Here is a 21,443-nt window from a genome sequence, read left to right as displayed (position 1 = left end):
ATGACCCCAATCAGTGCTAGTTGGGAACAGTTTCCCTTCATAAGGTTGACCCCCCCAAAAAAAGAAATGAAAATAACTTAACACAGATTTAGTAATTATTCCTGGTGGCATAACTTTCAGGTGTTGGATATCTTAGTAAACAAAGTGAAAGAGCAATAAAAGAAAGGCAATAATTTAAGTGGTGATGTTGTAACAATGCACAACTGCATGTGTATCTATAGGACAGATGGAAAAAACAATGTTCTAATGTTATTTAAATGGCTTTGGACAAAAGCTCAGTGGCAGCATTATATTTGGATACCAAAATCCTATTATCTCAAACCCTTTAGAGGTTGTATGTTACGGTATAAAAGAGACATCTTTTACAGAGCCTCTCTCAGCTGACTCAGGTCTGAACTGTTACCCCTTGATCTGTACCTCACCCTATCCTTCTGACCACTGGCATTGTTTTTGATCCTCCCATTATGCTGTTTATGTTCCCTTTCAGATTATTTTTTAAAGATTTTATTTATTTATTCATTCATTCATTCATTCATTTATTTGTTTTAGAGAGAGAAAGAGAGTGCACATAAGCACGAGCAGGGGAAGAAGCAGAGGGGAAAGGAGTGGGAGGAGAAAGAAGCTCGAGCAGACTCATTGCTGAGCCCCAGTCCCATGACCCTGAGATCATGACCTGAACGAAAACCAAGTGTTGGAAGCCTAACCGACTGAGCCACCCAGGCACTTCCCCCTTCAGATTTGATGCACATGTTTGACTCCCTAACCACATTGCTGAATTTGGCTGTAGTGCCGCCTCTTCATCCATAGGGCATCTCTGAACTACCTTGGTAACTCTACTTCTAGACTGATTTACTCTGTCCTGATGGGATCCTTTTAGTCTGGAGCCTGAGAGGGTTTTACCAGAGGTGAGGTTACCATGAGGCTAATGAAGTTTAAATTCCAGGTTCCATGCTCACTTGGTTTCCTGTGGGATTCTGGGAGTTGTAGAATGTTCCAGGTAGAGAGAGGAAGCAGGTTGCAGTCAGGAAGCATTTCTATGTAAACATTTATGTTACTCAAGAGATCTCAGAGAAAGGAACTTGAATCTCTACAGCTTCAGCATTTTAGGGTGATTTCTTGTCACATTCTAAATAAATATTTACTTTTGTACCAAATTGTGCCTTCATAATTTTGTGTTCTTATTCTTAGAAAGGATCACACAAACTGTATATCTTTAGGCCACACAAAATCCCAGTGGGATCTGCCACTGGTTTTTACTAAATGAGGTACCTGAGTGTTTTGCTAGTACTTATTTACCTGCATTTAGTAACACACAACTTAGAAGAATAAACAAAGTAGAATCTGGAGAATACCCAAATGACTCTAAAATCAATGCTTTGCTGACTCTTTTACAAGAGAACTGGAACTTGCTGGCAGCCAGTATATTGCAGTGTTAGTATTAGTGACTGCTGTAAGACTAGAATTCACATACTTACTTTAGTTCAAGTCGGCATGCCTCTGTGGAACGCCTACTGTGTGTGATCAAGGTGCTGGGCCAGAATCATTTTTTAGTTTAAATGCAATTTAAGAGTCATTTGAAATTGTCTTAACAGTGAAGTATTTTTAGTTCCTCAGAACTCTAATAGTAGTTCTCTTTAAAGAAATAAAAAGTTGGAGCCACTGTGAAAAATATGATTAAATGCCAGGGAACAACAATGATAAATTGTTGGCAAAATCATTTGATGTTCTCTGAAACAAAGAGACTTGTCAGTCTGCCAGTGCTAAGGGTTTCAGTGCAGAGGATATAAAATGAAAAGTATCCTTAATATTTTTTGTAGATAGTTTCATAGATGATGGCCCTGGGTAGGTTTGGGGTAACTATTTTTCAAACCAAGGAACCCTAAATTGAAAATAAACTGCTTTATGTTCATCATTTCATCATTGTTTTAAAATGTGTCATTCAATCAGTATCAAATACTTGTGTTTGAGAAATATCATAAAATTCCTAAAAGACAAGTAAATATATAATGTCAGGTACTGATAAATGTTTTGAAGGAAAACAAAGTCAGAGGAGAGAGATTGATGTTTGGGGGTGGGGGTGCTGTTTTAGAAATGCTGTACTGACTTCCTAGCTATTCCTCAAATTTGCCAAGCAGATCCCCACTGGTTAGAACCTTTTTTGCACTTGCAGTTGCTTCTTCCTGGAAAGCTTTTTTCCTTCAGTCTACTGCTTCAGTTATTTTCTGACTTCACTCAGTTTAAAAAAGTAGTATCTTCCACCATTCTGTTCTTTTTCCCTACTGGTCAAGCATATCTTTACCATTTGATTTTGGGAATCAAAGAGATTAAAAGAAATTCTTGGGGCACTTGGGTGGCTCAGTCAGTTAAGCATCTGCCTTCAGCTCACGTCATGATCTCAGGGTCCTGGGATGGAGCCCCGTGTTGTCGGGTTCCCTGCTCAGCAGGGATTCTGCTTGTCCCTCTGCCCCTCCCCCTGCTCGTGCTCTTGCTCTCTCTCTCTCAAATAAATAACAAAATCTTTAAAAAAGAAATTTTTTGATAAATGCTTTGCTGTCTGAACTCTTACTACTTGCTATCAAATTCAGAAATTAAAGAGATTTTTAAAATATCTCTTGCTATTTGATCTGTATATCTGAATTAGGAACCAAGTAATTTTGTATAGTAAAGGATACTTGTTTTCTTCATAGCACTTTATACCCTCTGATTTGTCTTTCTGTTTGTCTGCCTGACTCCCTCACTCCTTCCACAGTGGCTGTGGAATGGCTGGGACTTTGTTTTGTCCACTGCTCTATCCCCATCACCTGGAACAGTGCCTGGTACCTAATCAATTCTCAATAAATATGTGTTAAATATATGTGTTAATAGATGAATGAATTATTGCTCTCTAGCTATGTTGATTTTCTTTCACTTGCTTACATTTACTAACCTCTTTCCTTTGCAGAGGTTATTTCATTATGTGCTTAATATCTGTCTCCTTCTATATTATAAATTCTGTGTGGCTAGAGACCATGGTACCATTTACTTGTCAGTACCTAGCTAATGCCTAATATGTAGTAGGTACGGAAACATTCTATGGGGGAATGAATGAATGAATCTAATCTAATGGAAGTTAAGGGAAGTGAATTTCAAGCTGGGATCTGAAAAATGAGGATGAATTAGCAGGTGAAGACCACCAGGCAGAGTGTTCTGGAGCTTAAGCTCAGACTTTATCCTAAAAGCAATAGAAGAATTTTAAACAAAAAAGTGGCACTATCAGACTTGCATTTTAGATGGACCATTTTTCACTGGTGTTAGGAATAGACTGGATGGGGCACCTGGGTGGCTCAGTTGTTAAGCGTCTGCCTTCGGCTCAGGTCATGATCCCAGGGTCCTGGGATCAAGTCCCGCGTCAGGCTCCCTGCTCAGCAGGAAGCCTGCTTCTCCCTCTCCCACTCCCCCTGCTTGTGTTCCCTCTCTCACTGTGTCTCTCTCTGTCAATGAAATAAATAAAATCTTAAAAAAAAAAAAGGAATAGACTGAATGGGCAGTGTCAAAGCAGAGAGACTGTTTGGGAGGCTTTCGTGATAGATGGTTGTGGTCTCCATTGGGTTCTTGGCAATGGGCAGAGAGAAGTAGATACACTTGAGAGATTTTTAGAAGGCCGAATAAGTGATTGGGGCTAGTGAGGGAAAGGGAAGAGTTCAGTATGATTCCAAGCTTCCACCTTAGGCAAATGAGAAGAACATAGGGCTATTCACTGAGACTGTGTACTCAGAGGGAGGAGTCATCTAAGGAGAAAAGAGTCTGAGGAATCCTTAAGACCTATCTAAATTGAGCCTGAGCCTTAAGGCTGAGCCTTAAGAACTTGGTAATATAGCTGAATTTTCTAGGTATAGATACTGAGAAGCCTGGAAAGAAATAATCAAAATAATCAAAATGTTAATAGTATTAGAAGTCTAGTTATGTTTCTAAATTTTTCTTAATAAGCTTTGGTTATCATTATTGGTGTGTTTTATGAAGGAAAAGTAATAAACTTTTAAAAATTATATTAGGGTCTGCCATAGGAAATGCTTTACCAAAAAAACCCAAGGACACAAAGCTAAAGCCTTCCTAAGCTATTCCCAATGAAAATAAAGTATTGAGTATTTTATAGTTTTCTGAGTACAGATCCTTTGCCTCTTTGGTTAGATTTATTCCTAGGTATCTTATGGTTTTGGGTGCAATTGTAAATGGGATCAACTCCTTAATTTGTCTCCCTTCTGTCTTGTTGTTGGTGTATAGGAATGCCACTGATTTCTGTGCATTGATTTTATATCCTGCCACTTCACTGAATTCCTGTATGAGTTCTAGCAGTTTTGGGGTGGAGTCTTTTGGATTTTCCACATAAAGTATCATATCATCGGCATTCAGATGTGGTATATATACACAATGGAATATTATACAACCATCAAAAGGAATGAGATCTTGCCATTTGCAACGACGTGGATGGAACTGGAGGGTGTTATGCTGAGCGAAATAAGTCAATCAGAGAAAGACATGTGTCATATGACCTCATTGATATGAGGAATTCTTTATCTCAGGAAACAAACAGGGTTGCTGGAATGGTGGGGGGGGCGGGAGGGACGGGGTGGCTGGGTGATAGACATTGGGGAGGGTATGTGCTATGGTGAGTGCTGTGAATTGTGCAAGACTGTTGAATCACAGATCTGTACCTCTGAAACAAATAATGCAATATATGTTAAGAAAAAAAAAAGAAGAAGATAGCAGGAGGGGAAGAATGAAGGGGAGTAAATCGGTGGGGGAGATGAACCATGAGAGATGATGGACTCTGAAAAACAAACTGAGGGTTCTAGAGGGAAGGGGGGTGGGATGATGGGTTAGCCTGGTGATGGGTATTAAAGAGGGCATGTTCTGCGTGGAGCACTGGGTTTTATGCACAAACAGTGAATTATGGAACACTACATCAAAAACTAATGATGCAATGTATGGTGATTAACATAACAATAAAAAATTTAAAGAAAATAAAGTATTGTTCTGCATAGAAGCCCACTGTGGAATGGGTTCACCTTTGGCATGTGTGTGTGTGTGTGTATGTATGTGTGTATGTGTTGGGGGTTGGGGCAAGAGAGGAGTGGTCATTCAGAAATTTAACCTTTTCATTCAAAGAAGGTCTGCTGGAGCCAGAAAGTGTCTCTTACTTGTTCACTTATCCTTAGTCTTCAGCACGGTCCCTGACAGTAATGGCTTAAGTGAAAGCTGTTATTTTGGATTTTGTTATTAACACACTTATTTTTATTTATATCACTATTCACTGTAATTGTTATACAGTGATGTTATTTGTGTCATCTTGGTTTGTAGGTAGATTGGGGCCAACTCGACTATTTAGTTGTTGACATGCCACCAGGAACTGGAGATGTGCAGATATCAGTCTCACAGCATATTCCCATTTCAGGTAATCTTAAACTTTAATTTGTGCTGTCTTTGTTGTTTTGCTATTGCCATATAGAAAAACAAACTCTATGACAGGCAAACATTTTTATGTCTTACAAAACCGTTATTTATAAATTTTTATTTAGGGATCAGATTCATAAATTAAAATTTTCAAAATATTACCAGAGTGAGTGTGTTTACAAAAACGTAAAGACATTTTGAAAAGGTGGTGATATAAATCTGTGTTCTAGAAAAACAATAACACTTAAATATTGTTTAGGTAGAACATGGCTGTTTGGTTCACAGTCACCTGCAGTGACTGCTACATGGCAGGCACTCAGTAAATATTTATTCAGTAAATACTGAATATAAGTAAATATTAGGAAAATTTGGATTTTTGGTAAATATGAGTATGGGAAAATTTTATATTCAGCTGATTATTTAATGTTAACCTTAAGAGGGCAATAAACATATGAGCTTACATCAACTACACAATACTTCATTATGGTAGTAGATATCTTTTCTGTGATACAGAATTTAAATATCAGTAGTTAGCTTTTGTGTTGAATCTGTTTCCAAGGATTTTCCTAAATTCCAGTGGAGAAATAATTGTAAATCTCTCTTATATATAAGGACTTTGGGAAAATAATGGAATTTTTTTTTTAAGATTTTATTTATTTATTTGACAGAGGGAGACACAGCGAGAGAGGGAACACAAGCAGGGCGAGTGGGAGAGGGAGAAGCAGGCTTCCCGCTGAGCAGGGAGCCCAATGCGGGGCTCAGTCCCAGGACCCTGGGATCATGACCCGAGCCAAAGGCAGACGTTTACCAACTGAGCCACCCAGGCGCCCCAATAATGGAATTTTAAAATGTCATTACAAATCAGTTATCTATGGGTAATAAATAACCAAGAAATATTACTGACATTTAATCATCAAAAGGTTTAGAATCTAGATTTTTGATAAATTATACACATTGATTGGAAATATCAATATAGCATCATGAAAATGATTTTTTTTTCAGGCTGCCCCAAAGGGCAGTAACATGAATATTTTAGATATTTAAATATATTTGTTACCTTATTTGAGTTTGAGACTTTTTCTTTGGTGAAGCAAGCTAGAAAGTATGAGATGGGAGTAAATTGAAATGACATAGGAAAGTAGTTGAATACATTGTTTTTGTAATCAGTGTACTAGATAATCTGCTTTTGGTTTTTTTAAGTAGTTTTCAGAGACTTGTGTATCTCTGAATCCTAAGAATACTCACTAAAAGTTTATTGAATAAAATGTGCTCCTGGCACCTTGAAATGCCTGTTGCAGACTTCCAAAATGCTTACATTATTTATGTGTATAATATATTGATAGAATTGGGCTAAATTATCATCTGTTCCCTGAATTTTGACTTGGTACATTGAAAAAGTGAAATTTACTTCACACAGATAAACTGATAGCCCCAAGCAATTTACCTTTATTTACTCAGATAACAGCCCCACTATTTGGATAGGATTTATGATTATATCACCCTATTTTTATTTGTGCTTATACTCTAAAACCAACAATGTATAGATTGAGGTTAAGATTTGCTTCTTTCGGGGCACCTGGGTGGCTCAGTCAGTTGAGCGTCTGCCTTCGGCTCAGGTCATGGTCCCGAGGTCCTGGGATCGAGCCCCGCATCGGGCTTCCTGCTCGGCGGGGAGCCTGCTTCTCCCTCTCCCACTCCCCCTGCTTGTGTTCCCTCTCTCGCTGTGTCTCTCTCTGTCAAAATAAATAAATAAATAAAAACACTCAAGGCAAAAGATATATCAAATATTAAAAAAAAAAAAAGATTTGCTTCTTTCTTATATGCTAAAATTTAACCAGTAATATTTCTTTATTCCTTTCCTTTGATGAAGAGTCTGCCCTGTAATAAATAGGTCATTAATATCATATGATAATAAAAAGCAGCATTTTTTTGTTGTAGTGGTGGTAAAACATAACAGTTCAGTAGTATTGAGTACATTCATATTGTTGTGCAACCATCACCACCATCCAACTCCAGAACTTTCTCATCTTCCCAAACTGAAACTCTATCTGTTAAACAATAACTCTTCATTTCCTCTTCTTGCTAAATCCTGATAACCACCATTCTTTCAGAAACAGTATTTTTTATGTTAAGATGAGGAAATGAGGAATGAGAAAAATATATGAGGAAAATATATTTTAAAGGATAGATAAATTTTACATATTCAATATTGACTTTATGCTTCAATAATAAAATTTTAGATCAACAAATATTTATTCATATAAATATAGATGCTAAGCACTATAGAAGATCCAGGGGTAATTAAGTCACAGTTATTTTCCCTAGACCAGAGTTCTGTGATACTCAGAACTTTTTTGAGATTGATTAATATATGGGTTCTCCCCAGGGAGATGTATTTGTATCTACAGAAATACTATTTTAATGTGTCATTTCAGGAAGTCCACAGTTCTTAGGTTAGAAGCCCCAGCTCTAAAAGATAGAACAAGGGGAAGGGCGGGGGGGGGCGGCAAATGGCTGCTAAGAAAAGAAGTACGATTCAGTGTGAAAAGTGCGATATGAGAAATCTAAACCCCATGATATCAGGGCTCTCACAGGACAAAGAGATCATGGATTTGAGGGGAATTATAAAACACTGATGGAGATGAGCTTTAAAGAGTAAATATGAGGGGTGCCTGGGTGGTTCAGTCTGTTAAGTGTCTGACTCCTGATTGCAGCTCAGGTCATGATCGCAGATTCTCTCTCCTCTCTCCCTCTGCCCCGCCCCCGTGTGCTCTCTCTTGGTCTCTAAAAAAAAAAAAAAAGATTAAATATGATACGTTGTAGGGCGCCTGGGTGGCTCAGTTGGTTAAGCGACTTGCCTTCGGCTCAGGTCATGATCCTGGAGTCCCGGGATCGAGTCCCACATCAGGCTCCCTGCTCAGCAGGGAGTCTGCTTCTCCCTCTGACCCTCTTCCCTCTCGTGCTTTCTATCTCTCATTCTCTCTCTCTCTCTCAAATAAATAAATAAAATCTTAAATAAATAAATAAATAAATAAATAAATATGATACGTTGTAGAGCATTCAGGATAGCACCATACCTTGTTTGCTTTGCTTTTTCTCAGCCTAAGGGGAAGAAATCAGAAAATGAAACTTCAGGTGTTCATTATTCTATTATAGAAACATAACATATATTTTACTTCCCATTAAAAAAAAAAAGTGATGCATTAAAAAAAAAAATAGGGCCAGCTACTAAAGATGCTTTTGAAAATTCATAAACTTAGTGATTTCTGGACTATGGAAGTAAAATTATTATTTATTAGTATTTTCTAAATTTTCTTTAATGAGCATGTATATATTTATCATTTTAAAAAGTAAATGGAAAGCACTAATTTTTTAAAGACATCTTTCTGTATAAGTTGGCACCATGATAATTGCCCATTATTAATAAACTGCCATTTAAGGACAGTCTTTCATATATTAATTTTTCTATTTAATTATCACAGGTATTATCCTTATTTTCTTAAATCTTTGAAGAGTTAAGCAGCTTTCCCAAGGTCACACAGTTACAGTAGTTCATAGCTGAGGCTCATATCAGTTCTGATTGTGTTTAAAGCTCATGCTCTCAACCTGTACTTAAAGCTGTTCTAATACAAAGCCCAACAAAATTTGACTTAGTGATTTTCTGAGTTTAATTCTAGTCCATTCAAACTCATTAGGTTGAAATTAGCCTAATTATTCCCTGATAAAAATAAATTTGTTCATGAATATGCCTAAACCTGTGTACCCCTATGTGACAAGTATCCAACTAACAGTCTGTATTAATGTTTACTATGTTCAGTTTTGTTTCTGTTTTGATTCCTGAGAGATTGCTTTGGGCTTCTTTAACTCATATATTCCAGGGAAGGTCTGGAGATAGTCTAGAAGCAGTCTTCTTTGACCTTTAGGAGTAGAGCCCCAAATGATTCTTGGAAAGACCAATATCATCTTTGGGCTGATCATACTGGTCTTGGACAGCTAGTTTCTAGGAACACTGGCTCTCAGTATAGAATTGCAACTATCAGTGTTAGTACATTCATACTATGGGTCATTATGTCAATATTAAAATTAACAGCAATGAAAAGACTAGATTTTCAGCACTGAACATCTATTAATTTTATACTTAGAAAAAAAATCCAGCAATAAAAGTATCCTACCAAAATGATGTGTGTAGGGTGGGAGGGAGATACATGTGATTGTGTGTGTGTGTTTATGCGTGCGTGTGTGTTAAAGGCTTAGTTCCTCAGGTTTGGGCTATCTCCCAGGAAGGGTACCAACCAATGAGTGGCTGAACTGGTTTGAATCATGGCTTTCATCAGTTTATATTATCCGGAACAGCCTATCAGATCCATATCATTCTTTCTAGGACTAAATGAATTATCTCTTCTCTAATTATGAACCCAATTTTCCTTTCCTCTTATCATTGACTTTAGAACTCTTTTAAGATACTCTGTGTTCTACCTTTTCTTATGTCCCATATTCCATAAACCATATAAGCTTTTTAAACTCCCATTTGAGCCCCCTCTGTGATTTGACTTCCCTCTCCTTCCTCCTAAACTCCTTCACATAACCTGGGAGTCCCCTCCCAAAACCCTTAGGTACTCACTGCCCCCTCTATTCTCCCTTTACTTCCCAAAGTTTCTGTCTTTTTGTATATTTGACCCTCACTTAGACTATCTTTCTTCTCTAATCAGTGGATACCCAGATCCTGCATACCCTTTATTTCAAATGTCTACTCCCTGTCATCTTCCTCAAATTCCTACTTGGGAATCATTTCTTCGTCTTTGGAATTCACGTAGCATTTCATTTAGACCACTCCTGTAGCACTTCTAATGTTCTCCATTTATAGCCTGCAAAGCTGTGTTTTCTTCAGACTGTTACTCCCTGGAGGGCTAAGGATTTGCTTAATTCGTTCTTGTATTTCTCACAGTGCCAAACTCCGTGCCTTCCTGTAACCACTCAGGAAATGTTGGATCAGTGAATGAGTGTTTTATCTGTGTGCCTGTATTATCTTCTCAACTGGGATGTAAGCTACTTGAATACAGAACTTTTTCCTATTCATCATAGTATTTCTTAGAGTACCTTGGACAGTGGCTTATGTAATTAATATTGATTGAATAAATAACAAAACTACTTGACTAGTTATCACCTTTTATATAAACAGATTTGTGCCTCCTTATCTTTCTTACCATCCTGCTAGCTCAGTCTTGTGATCTCCTCCACCCCAACTGCTTTTACCCAGGTGGTTTTTCTGTATAAGTTTAAAAAGGCATTTATTAAAAACAGGCATTTTATTTCACTCTTTGAGAGAAAAATACTTTCATTTTAGGGATTTATTTATGCTGTCCTTTTTCCTGTTCTATATATATAATGTCCTTGTGGCTAGATGATACCTTTTAATATTAACTTTGTTTTGGTGTCTGGGAAATAATGTGCATGTGGACACTTGCTATTTGGTTACATACAGGCTCTGTACCAAATTATTAGGGAGAATCACTAGCATTGCTCCATTGTAAGACAGTAATAAATTCTCTCATTTACTTGCAGGGATGCTTAGCAAGGTGCTAACTGCCTCTCTGACTATTTATCCTTACCGGTGGAATACTTGCCTACCCCACAGATCTATAAGGATCAAATAAGATAATGTAAAAGTTCCATCTAAATGTATTACAATTTTTTAGAAACTACTTTGAGTTTTTTGGTGGGGGTGGTGGTGAGATGTTGTCAATTAGAAAGAGCCTTTATGTCAACTTTGCATATCTCCAAGCCATGTTGAGAATGAAATGAAATGTTTTATATTTGGAAAGGGACATCCTTTTGGAAAATTTATGGAGGCAGACCTGTATAAGCAAAAAGTTCCTTTTACTGAATGCAAATTAGCAACTCTTTATATGCGTTCCATTTTTTTTTTTTGTTCCTTCGAATGGATGACAAGCTCATTATAAGAAGAAACTTTAAAGAAAAAAAAAATTGTCCTTTGTGTTAAAAGTGTTGTGTACCAACAACAGTAATAAATATGTTGACAGCAGTATTAGTGACTAATGATTTAAATTTGAGCATACATGGGCTATTGAATCATTACATGCTACAAATACCTAGTAGTTGTAGTAATTGCTAGACGGAAAAGAGACAGGATAAAGGATGGGAAATAACCAATTATAGTCTTTGGATTTCTCTTGTTGAGCTTGTCAAGGGACAAAGGCAGAGTTGTCACTGCTGGTTTTATTTTTCTTACTCCCTCCGCTTTTTTCCCCAAGTGATTCAGTGTGCTGGGTTTTTGCTTGTTGTTTGTTAAGCTTTTAAATTACTTGTTGCCATATACTGTAGATTCCAGGGTTAACTTCTGGGTTTTTTAAGACATACTGATGAGCCCTTGGGATTTTCAAACACTTATCTGCTCTTCCATAATAGAAGAGGATTAATATCTCTTTGAGGAACATTATAAGTACCTCGGATATTTTGAAAATATAGGCACTGTGGTGGTATTTGAATTCTAATAGATGTTACCTAATTTTTTTCTTTCCTCCTTTGCTTTAACTGAGGTTCTCTACATGACTATATAAAGACTATGTGAATTTGATTTTAACTCTTGGAATTAAGTGAAGAGTTGATACGTCACATGGAATATGTGAAGCATGTTTTCTTTTTCAAGAAATTGAAGAGTTTTAGTAAGTTATTTGTATTCAGATGCTGTATTAGTCAGGGTCCTGGCAGGAAACAGATGACATACCTTAAAAGGAATTAACAGAATGAAGTTAATGAGGGGAATGGTAATAGAGGTGTGGGCAGCATTAAGGAAACCAGCAAGAGAGGGCGAAGTACCCAGAGACTAGTGACAGTAGGAAGTTATTACTGTCCCTTCTGCTTAATGGAGCCTGGGAATGAACTGTGTCGGTAGAACCTGGCAACTGCTAGAGCCATGGAAGAGGGTCTGCCTGTTGGGAGCTGCGGCCACAGAGGAACTTAGCCAAGGCCAGAACTGCTGCAAGGCAGGGAATGAGTGGTGTCTGAGGTACATAATAATACTGCAGCCTCTTTTTCCTCTCAGGGTCTCATATCCTGCAGGTACCTCCTACTGGCAGATCCCCATTGGAAGCCAGAGGGTAAGAAAACTCAGGTGGTATAGTCCACAGAGGTCAGCTACCCAGGCACTGAGCAGGGCAGAGGGGTTGGAGAATGAGGCAGAGCTTGGTGGGGGAAAAGGGAGTCAAGTGCAGCAAGTGGAAAATAACTAGAACAGCTTCTCTTTTTCTCCTGGTCCTCATTATAATTGTGAATTAGTGACTTGCAGTAGATGAAAGGCAAAGCAAAGATTTGTGAGTAATACAGATACCAGTAGTGCAAAGTAGTGAAATCTGTACTATCACAAGGCACAATTTTACTGTCATCAAGTTTATGAACAGAACATTTATTTGTAGATAAGAAGTGACATAAGTACATTTTGTATAGTGGGGAGTAATGGATAGAAGAATTTATTTTGATAGGATAGAGTTATGAAAAAAAGTTGCCCTTTATTAAGTAAAAAATTGATGTAGGAGTGAAACTTTTGGAAATGGTTTTTGTAATAGAAGGGACAAAGATTGAACACTTGAGAAGGAGCCATCATGGTCCCTTCTTTGTTCTCTTTGTCTTTCAGTGAAGGGCACAAGTGGAACAGAAAGCAGGCAGATATTCCTAGTGTGGGTCCTGCTTTGATTACTTTCTCCTAGAGAGGGAGTTACTGTGTATGGCAGAGTAGTCAGCTAGATGATATGCTAAATATCAATGGGCCCAAGAGTAGTTGCACTAGCAGACGGGCATTAAGTTACAGAAATGAGATGATGCCCTTTCTTCCTGTCTGTGACCCTTTCTGTCTGGACCCTATGGATAGAAGGAAAGCCAGAGGCCTTTCTGCCTCTCATTCATTTAAATGAGATGAAGTAGGAATTTTAAATTAAGCCACCTTAATATTTCAGTCATTGTTTAAAATGAAAGTCATTTATTGCTTGTGAAAAGCACTGGGCCTATTGCTACAGTAACTGACCTCCTATTCATTCATCAAAGATACATGAGAAAAAGCCGTACAAGTCTACACTAGTGTTTTTCCCTCCATCAGCCGTTTGTTTGGCCTAATCAATGATCTCTTTTCAGGTAACACTCTTTGATTGCTAATTTGGATAGTAGTTTTGGTAATATGAAAACCTATTGGGTTTTAGAGGATTAGAAGCTTATTGTTGCTGTTGTTGAATGAGTGAATTACCTTAGGCCATCACTTGAAATAGTTCCCTTGCTATCTGGTATTTACTCTCTCAAAGCAAAAGGAACATAGTGGTTTCACTTAGGTAACCTCAATGAAGTCTTTAATTTTTTTTGAATAGCTATTTCTTTCCCTTCTTAGGATTGTTTTCAAATTTAAAAGAGTAATTCTTTAAAGATCCAGTACTGATCCTTTGGTAAACCATTAAACTCAAAGAAAAACGTTTGGCTATTTTGGATTTTAGTGCTTTGTTTCCCTTATAGTTTTACAGTTTATAATGACCTCAAACTGTAAAGCTAGGAACATGCTGGTACTTTAAAAGTAGAAAACTTAGGTCATAGCTATTCCTAGTATTTAGAGATATTAAATCTTCATTTATGTTTTCAATTTACAGAATGGAACTTTGAAGGAGACAGTCAGTTTTGGACTTCTTCCATATGTACTGTGTTTCCATGCAAATACTGGGCAGAGTTATAATTAATGGGTATTTGTCAAGAATTGCATGATGTAGGAGAGAATTATTGTTTATTTATCAAATTATAAAAATTCTTTTCAAAATAAATTTGTCCTTTTGTTATACAAATTGTAGCCAGGTGTTAAAGAACAGAAACTGTATTCTAGGGTTTTATTGTTTAGGGGATTTCTGGTACTCAGTCTGAAACTTCAGTCTTTGTTACATTAGGAATCAAATTATAAAATTAAATATAATGTCATTGGTTAATGAACAACAGTGTTTCCAATCTAAATTTTTAAGAAATAAGCTTTTTGGGCTCTTGTACTTGCGTTAACATATTTTATAGGTGGAAGTTATACCAATTAACAGTTCAAAGAAATAGCCTGAGAATTAACAAGTTCTGGACTATGACATGGAAAGACCCAGGATTTTAAGACTTTCCTCAAATGATTCTTATATTGTCTCCACCAACCTATCTGACATTTGAATTCCTTGATCATTTAGCTTGTGTTTGGTTGGGAAGCTTCTGAGGTAGTTCATTCAGTTTCATTAAGAATTTCTGCGCATTTCCTTCATGATATATACCTGACAGCTAAAATTCCTTAATGTCTTAAAGTTCAATGAATAGTATAATGGCCAGTGGGTAGTCAGGTTCATATTAAAAGCTACTTTTAAATTCATTAAGCATTTGTATGTAGAAAAAGTACAAGTCCCACAATCTACCATTTAAAAATTTTTGCACTTGATCATAGATTTTAGAAATTTGATCAGAATCTGAAGTTTAGCTCTGAAGAATGTTTTCACATCTCAAGTATGATAGTATTTGGAAATGGAGCAAAACATTTCCATATTAAATCTCAGTCTCTATTTCCTGAGACATACCTGGTTAAATAAAGTTAGGGTAACCGGGGAGTAGTAATTCTCCTCTCTGGAGTTTATATTATAGAAAGAATATGTATAAAAGGAATGTGTTTCATTATTAAACAAACAGCCTTTGGTCGTGGCTCACTGTGAGCATGGGCAGGCTGAGGTATACATGCATCTAACAGAATTTGAGATGCAAAATATTAAATCTAAGAGTACAACATGAACAGACTCTCAGAGAAGAGCAAAACAGCTTTCTTTCTGAATTGTAGAGATGTAAGTATAGAACAAGTAGGCTCCCCAAGGTGTTTACTGATCAGCATTAAAGATGGAGTCAAGATTGGAAAGAGGTAAGGATTTTATCTTAACCTTACTGGAAACATCAAAAGTGAGGGGAGGAAGAGAATAAGAGAGCAAGAGAGTGTGAGTGAAGAGTATGAGCTGTTTGTTTCCAGCCCAAGCTCTTTAAAATCTCTGACAGTCTCACTTGTCCCAAGTGGTTCCTTAGTGACCAGCAGTCTGGATAGCTCTGGTGAATTCTTTATTAACATCATTAAGGTGAGGTGATTGGAAGCCCATTACCTGTTAACTTTATTACTGAAGAGCCAGTCTTTGTCCCTAAGTAGCAGATACACATCTAGATTCCTTTGATGAACTTGAATTCTTATTAAAGTTCCCGAGTGCACACACTTTCTGTCACCAGTAATTTTGAAATACTGTGGTTTCCACTAATTATTGTGTTTTTATAATTCTTTTTGGCAGCCATTTACAAATTTCCTGTGCCATAATTCATTTCTAAAGTGAGCAAAATAATGATTGATCTTTAAATTAATAAAACATATCCCCTTGGTGACTATAGTCAGTTCTCTGATGGAATGGAGCATAGAGTCCAAAACTGTGACTCATGAAAGAATTATGTAGATTTCCTGTTGAAACACAGTCTGTGGGTACATTTGAGATAGATTTACCTTTTTAATCATGTTTTACTTAATCACATACTAATATTAATGGACATTCTTTGATCATACAGCAAATAATTTTTATAATTAGGGAAATTTGGGGGCTACAGAGGAGAAAGCCAGGAGGACCTAAAAAGTGCCAAAGCCAATCTACTTTATACTTAATGAATAATGATATATTTGTTATTATTTATGTTGAGCTAGCAGAAGTTGAATGATGATTTTACTGCAAGTATCTTTAAATCTGGGAGAATCAGCAGCACTAAATATTAGAGTACTGTGAACATAAGAATAGCAGTTAATTTGGGGCACCTGGCTGGCTCAGTTGGTTAAGCATCCAACTCTTGATTTCAGCCCAGGTCTTGATCTCAGGGTCATGAGTTCAAGCCCCGCAGTGGGCTCTGTGCTGGGCATGGAGCCTACTTTAACACACACACACGCAAAACCCAAAACGATAGCAGTTAATTTGTGCTTTTAAGCCTTAGTTGACTTTATGTTGATATACTCAAGAGTTGTATGGAGTTACTCATCTAGGTATAATTATGAGCAGTTTTTGTTGCACATATTAGGTTTCAACACTGAAGTTCTCAATCAAACATGGGAATTAGATATACTATATGCCCTGAGACTTAAAATGGCATAGTTGAGTAGTTCCACACTGATATAATTATGATCAGCCCAACATCTGGAATAATCAGTTTTAAATGTTTAACTACTCTGAACTCTGACCCAAATTCAGATATGCAGTTACAGATTTTCATTTTAATAGTCGAGAGAGTTAGCAATTAAAACAGTACTTTAAATAATTATTGTTTGAGGGGCACCTGGGTGGCTCAGTCGTTAAGCGCCTGCCTTCAGCTCAGGTCATGATCCCAGGGTCCTGGGATCCAGCTCTGCATCGGGCTCCCTGCTCAGTGGGAAGCCTGCTTCTCCCTCTCCCTGCTTGTGTTCCCTCTCTCGCTGTCTCTGTCAAATAAATAAATAAAACCTTTAAAAAAAATAATTATTGTTTAGGATGTTTACATATTTGCCAGAATCTGCTACATAATCTTTTTTATAGTAAATCTCAGTTGATAAAAAACCTTTTAAAAAGATTACAACTTGGAAAATAACATTTAAAAATATTATTTCATTGTTTGGACTTAGACATTTACTCTAGAAAATGGATAGAGAATTCTCCCTGGAATTCTTGAGATAGGTGTTTTATGATACTATGTTTTGCCCCCAGAAAATACTTCCATTTATTGCAAACTGAACATTCTCTTTGTTGCTCCTAACATTTCCTGTGGTCAGTAGAGGGAGCACAGGTTTCCGAACTAACCCTCCATGAGAAAACTTAAGTGACATCATCAGTGATGGTATTAAAGAGGAAGAATTTGGACTAGTTCATATTGGTTCATGCCCTGATAAAAATGAAAATTTATTAGGTAGATAGCCAAGAATCATAAAGATAAAATGTAACAGCAGATTTAGAGACCATATTTTAAGAAAAGAGATACAGTAACAAGAAAAAAATTGATATAATTTCTTTAAAATTTAAAAATCTAGATTGTGGGGGCACCTGGGTGGCTTAGTCGTTAAGCATCTGCCTTCGGCTCAGGTCATGGTCCTGGGGTCCTGGGATCGAGCCCCTCCTCAGGCTCCCTGCTCAGCGGGAAGCCTGCTTCTCCTTCTGCCACTCCCTCTGCTTGTGTTCCCTCTCTCTCTGTGTCTCTCCCTGTCAAATAAATAAATAAAAATCTTAAGAAAAAATCTGGATTGTGATGCACAGATTGATTAATAATGATTAATTTTAATGGAGGTTTTATTTGTTTTTTGTTTGCTTTATTTCTTTATACATTCTAAAGGTCATTGTAGGGCTGTTTGAAATGGTAACTTATATGATTCATTAAAATTTGGTCAGTCGGTTAAGCGTCTGCCTTCGGCTCAGGTCATGATCTCAGGGTCGTGGGATCGAGTCCTGCATCAGGCTCCCTGCTAGGCGGGAAGCCTGCTTCTCCCTCTCCCACTCCCCCTGCTTGTGTTCTCTCTCTCTCTCTCTGACAAATAAATAAAATAAAATAAAATAAAATTTGGTACAACAAAAGAAGTAGTTAGTGATTTATGTGTGGGCCAGTTATGTTTTTGTATTCTTCAAAGAAGGCTAGAATTTTTTTCTGAGAATAGTCCTAAAGACTGATTACATTGTGATTAAGAACTTAATTATTTAAGAACATGTACTTCAGCAAAAGAGCTCTTACATGAAAAAATCTTTTTTTAAAAAAGCATTTATTTATTTGAGAGTGAGAAAGAGAGCACCCACATGTGAGCATGAGGAGGGGTGGGCAGAGGGAGAGGGAGAAGCAGGCTCCCTGCAGAGCAGGGAGTCCAATGTAGGACTTGATCTCAGGATGCTGGGATCATGACCTGAGCCGAAGGCAACACCTAACCAACTGAGGCACCCAGGCACCCCAAAAAAATCTTTTATAAATGTGGCTGGTAGTTCTAATGGAATGTTTACATACGGTAAGCATTTGACGGGACATAGAAGATGATCATTGTCCTTGTCAAAAAGTTGTTATTAATAGATGCATGAATGGCACTATTTAGATTACAAAGAAACTCAGATGGTGTGGATGCTTACTTGTGATACTGTGTTAGTTAGGGTTAAGTACAGAGAAACCAAGGCACTTCAATCCCTCTCTCTAGGATCTTATAGCTATCAAAATAATGTCACCAAATATTTCTGTAACACTTTTACATTCTTTTTCTTTAATGGAACATCTCTTTAAGTGAAATAGGAGCAATGGAACGAGGTGGACTTTACAGAAGAGTTCGTTGAGATGTATTGAAATTACTGAGCTATTCAAGGTTATATAGTTACAAAGACATAGTAAACACAGCCAGAATCCAGAGCTCTTAACTCCTAGTTCAGGGAGTTACCAAGAGTTCATGCAGCAGTAGTCCAGGATAGATGATTTGAAAGTACAGGAAAATTGTTTAAATCACTTATTTGTTAAGTGCCTATTTTGTACATGGCATTGTATCAGTTTTGCTTGATTAAACAATGAGAAAAATCATAACTGCCCATGAAATTGTATTGTATAGTGGTAATACAAATAGTAGACAAAGGCTATTTAAAATAATAAAATGAGTGTATCCTGTGAAAGCTAAAAGTACTTTTTAGGGCTAATGCAATAGAAAACCCCCTGTGTACTGGCATATAATTAAGAGAGAATTTGGTGGAAATAGCCAAGGAGGTTTTATTTACGTGAAGAGAGTGGCTCTGAGATTGAGGGACCATATTCTTGGAGTAGGGTAGCATTTCACATTCATTTAAATAGGTTTACTGAGCAGTCAGGATGAACAGGAGTGGTTTTGGAAACTACAGTTCAGAGGCAGTGCTAAAGCATGTAATCAGAGCTAGCTGAGACCTTGGAGACTATCTAGTCCTTGCATTAATTTTATAGCTAAGGAAACTGAGACCTAGAGTGATTCTGAGTTACTTGCCAAAGGTCAGTCATACAGCTAGATGGAGGCAGAACTGGAATCACATTCCTTCCAGATGCCTGGATATGAAAAAACAGTGAAATAGATTGATAACAGAACCTAGAAGGTGGCAAATTGTGGATGTATATTGGATCTGTGGAGTAGAGTTGAGTATAATTTTTACAGAGATGTGATTTCCATCAATCTTTGAAAGACAGGAAGAACAGTCTACTAGTGTTTGGTTCCTTGGGCAGAGCAAATAAAAATAGAAGGATGTAGTGACCCATGGAACAGTTTGAAAAGTAGGATGAGCTGCCTGATGGCACATATAAAAATGACCTTCCCAGCAACTTCTAAGACATTTTGTTAATAACAGTAATAAAGATAACAATGGTGATAATATGAGCAACAACAACATCAGCTATCTTTTACTGAATGTTTACCCTGTGTCTAGGCATCATGTCAGGCATCTTAGGTACATTAGTTTCATTTAATTATTTCTCTGAGATTTAGTTTCCTCGTCTACAAAATGGCATAGTAACACCAATCTCAGAGAGATTATTATCAAATAATAGTTAATAGGTAATAACTAGAGTTATTACCCTAGTGACACAAGAAGTTGGCTATGGAATAAAAATTTGAATTCTGATTCTGTTGAAATTCCAAAGCTAGTGTTTCTCAAACTTGAGTAATGAATAGACCCTCCTTCTGAAGGAAAAATAATCTGCCCCATACCCCATATTGACTTATTTTTATTATAAGACTACTTAACTAGGTGTAAATATAAATTCCTTAAGCTTATAGCTCTTACATAATTTTTTAAAAACTAAAAAATATTACAGAGTAAAAAAAAGCAAAACTTTAAAAATTAATAAAATTCAAATTAGTGATATTAATTTAATATGAAAGATGGAGTGGTTTTTTGGCTGAAATGAAAATACTGATTGCAAGAGGAATTTGTAGCTAACTGCTATAGGACACGTTCTTTTGAGTTTGGCAAGCCTGTATTGCCATGTGCTTTGTGCCAACTTGGTTTCCCTGCCACTTGTCTTTATTTTGACTTCTTCAAAATGTCCCTTCAGACAATACTTTGTAGTATCATTTGTTCTTCATTTGGTATAGTCCATTATTTATTGTGATCCTACCTCTGTTTTCATTAGTTATGATGAAGTACTACCAGTTGGTGCCACTTTGATGGTTTGGAGTTCTGAAATGTCATGTCATTGTGTATTTAGTTAAAGATGATGGCTATCCAGGTCATGTAGAATATATTTATGTTAATTATTTTTCAGGTTATCATCTAGAAGAACCCACAAAATTTAAGAAATCACAAACTGCAAATCATAACCAGCCTTCTGGTATTTCCACTTAAAAGTTTACACTGCTCTTTCTTTCTATGCACTATGTCATAGAACCATCTGGTTTCTGCAGGGTCATAGTGGTCGCTAGAGCACAAAAGTAGGAAAGCACCTACTTTTGGTGCTGCCTTCATTTAGGCCACCACTGTTTCTCAATTTCTATCACAGCTTCTAGTTTTACCCCCACCCAACTATTCTCTACAGTACATTCTACACTAGTGAGTTTCTTTAATACAAACTTTTAGGACTCAGCTCAGGAATCGCTTCTTTCTGAAACCTTTTCTCTATTGCTTCTCCTTATCTCCTCCTACCTTTTCACCCCATCCATTATCACCTTTGCCATTCTGATCCCTAGAATGAATTAGTTATCTTCCTTTATTTCTCCTTTTTAACTCCATAGTATTGAGGAGGTATACTTCTGTTACACTGCTTAGCATGTTGTGTTGTAATCCTTAAGTTTTTTGGATTTTCCAAGTAGATTATTAGCTTTTTGAAAGTAGGGCCTGTCTTGTGCATCTTCTAACTAGCACATTGTCTGAATGGGAAGACAGTCCCATAGCTGTGACATAGCTGTGATCTTGAATCATTGGTTGGTCAGTTGTTATTTTAGAAGTGAAAAGTCAAAAATGGGCAAGAGTGAGGTAGACATTTCCTTATCT

General features: G+C 36.9%; 1 protein-coding gene across 3 annotated transcripts in view; it reads left to right on the top strand.

Moving 5' to 3' along the window:
* NUBPL (NUBP iron-sulfur cluster assembly factor, mitochondrial) overlaps positions 1 to 21,443 on the top strand; it is a 216,954-nt gene that overhangs the window by 151,539 nt on the left and 43,972 nt on the right. For all 3 annotated transcript variants that reach the window (XR_015768514.1, XR_015768513.1, XM_028114937.2), the window contains exon 7: positions 5,338 to 5,431. Coding sequence is in view for 1 of the 3 variants with exons in the window: in XM_028114937.2 (XP_027970738.1) it covers positions 5,338 to 5,431 (94 nt within the window). In the remaining 2 variants the exon portion in view is untranslated. The remainder of the gene's footprint in view (positions 1 to 5,337; positions 5,432 to 21,443) is intronic.

The sequence above is a fragment of the Eumetopias jubatus genome, unplaced genomic scaffold (assembly GCF_037043125.1).
Source record: "Eumetopias jubatus isolate StellerSeaLion01/CBP00866 unplaced genomic scaffold, mEumJub1_p1.0 scaffold_7, whole genome shotgun sequence".
In the NCBI taxonomy this organism is placed as follows: Eukaryota; Metazoa; Chordata; class Mammalia; order Carnivora; family Otariidae; genus Eumetopias; species Eumetopias jubatus.
Note: the sequence above shows the minus strand (reverse complement) of the source record. Positions and strands in the feature narration are given on the sequence as shown.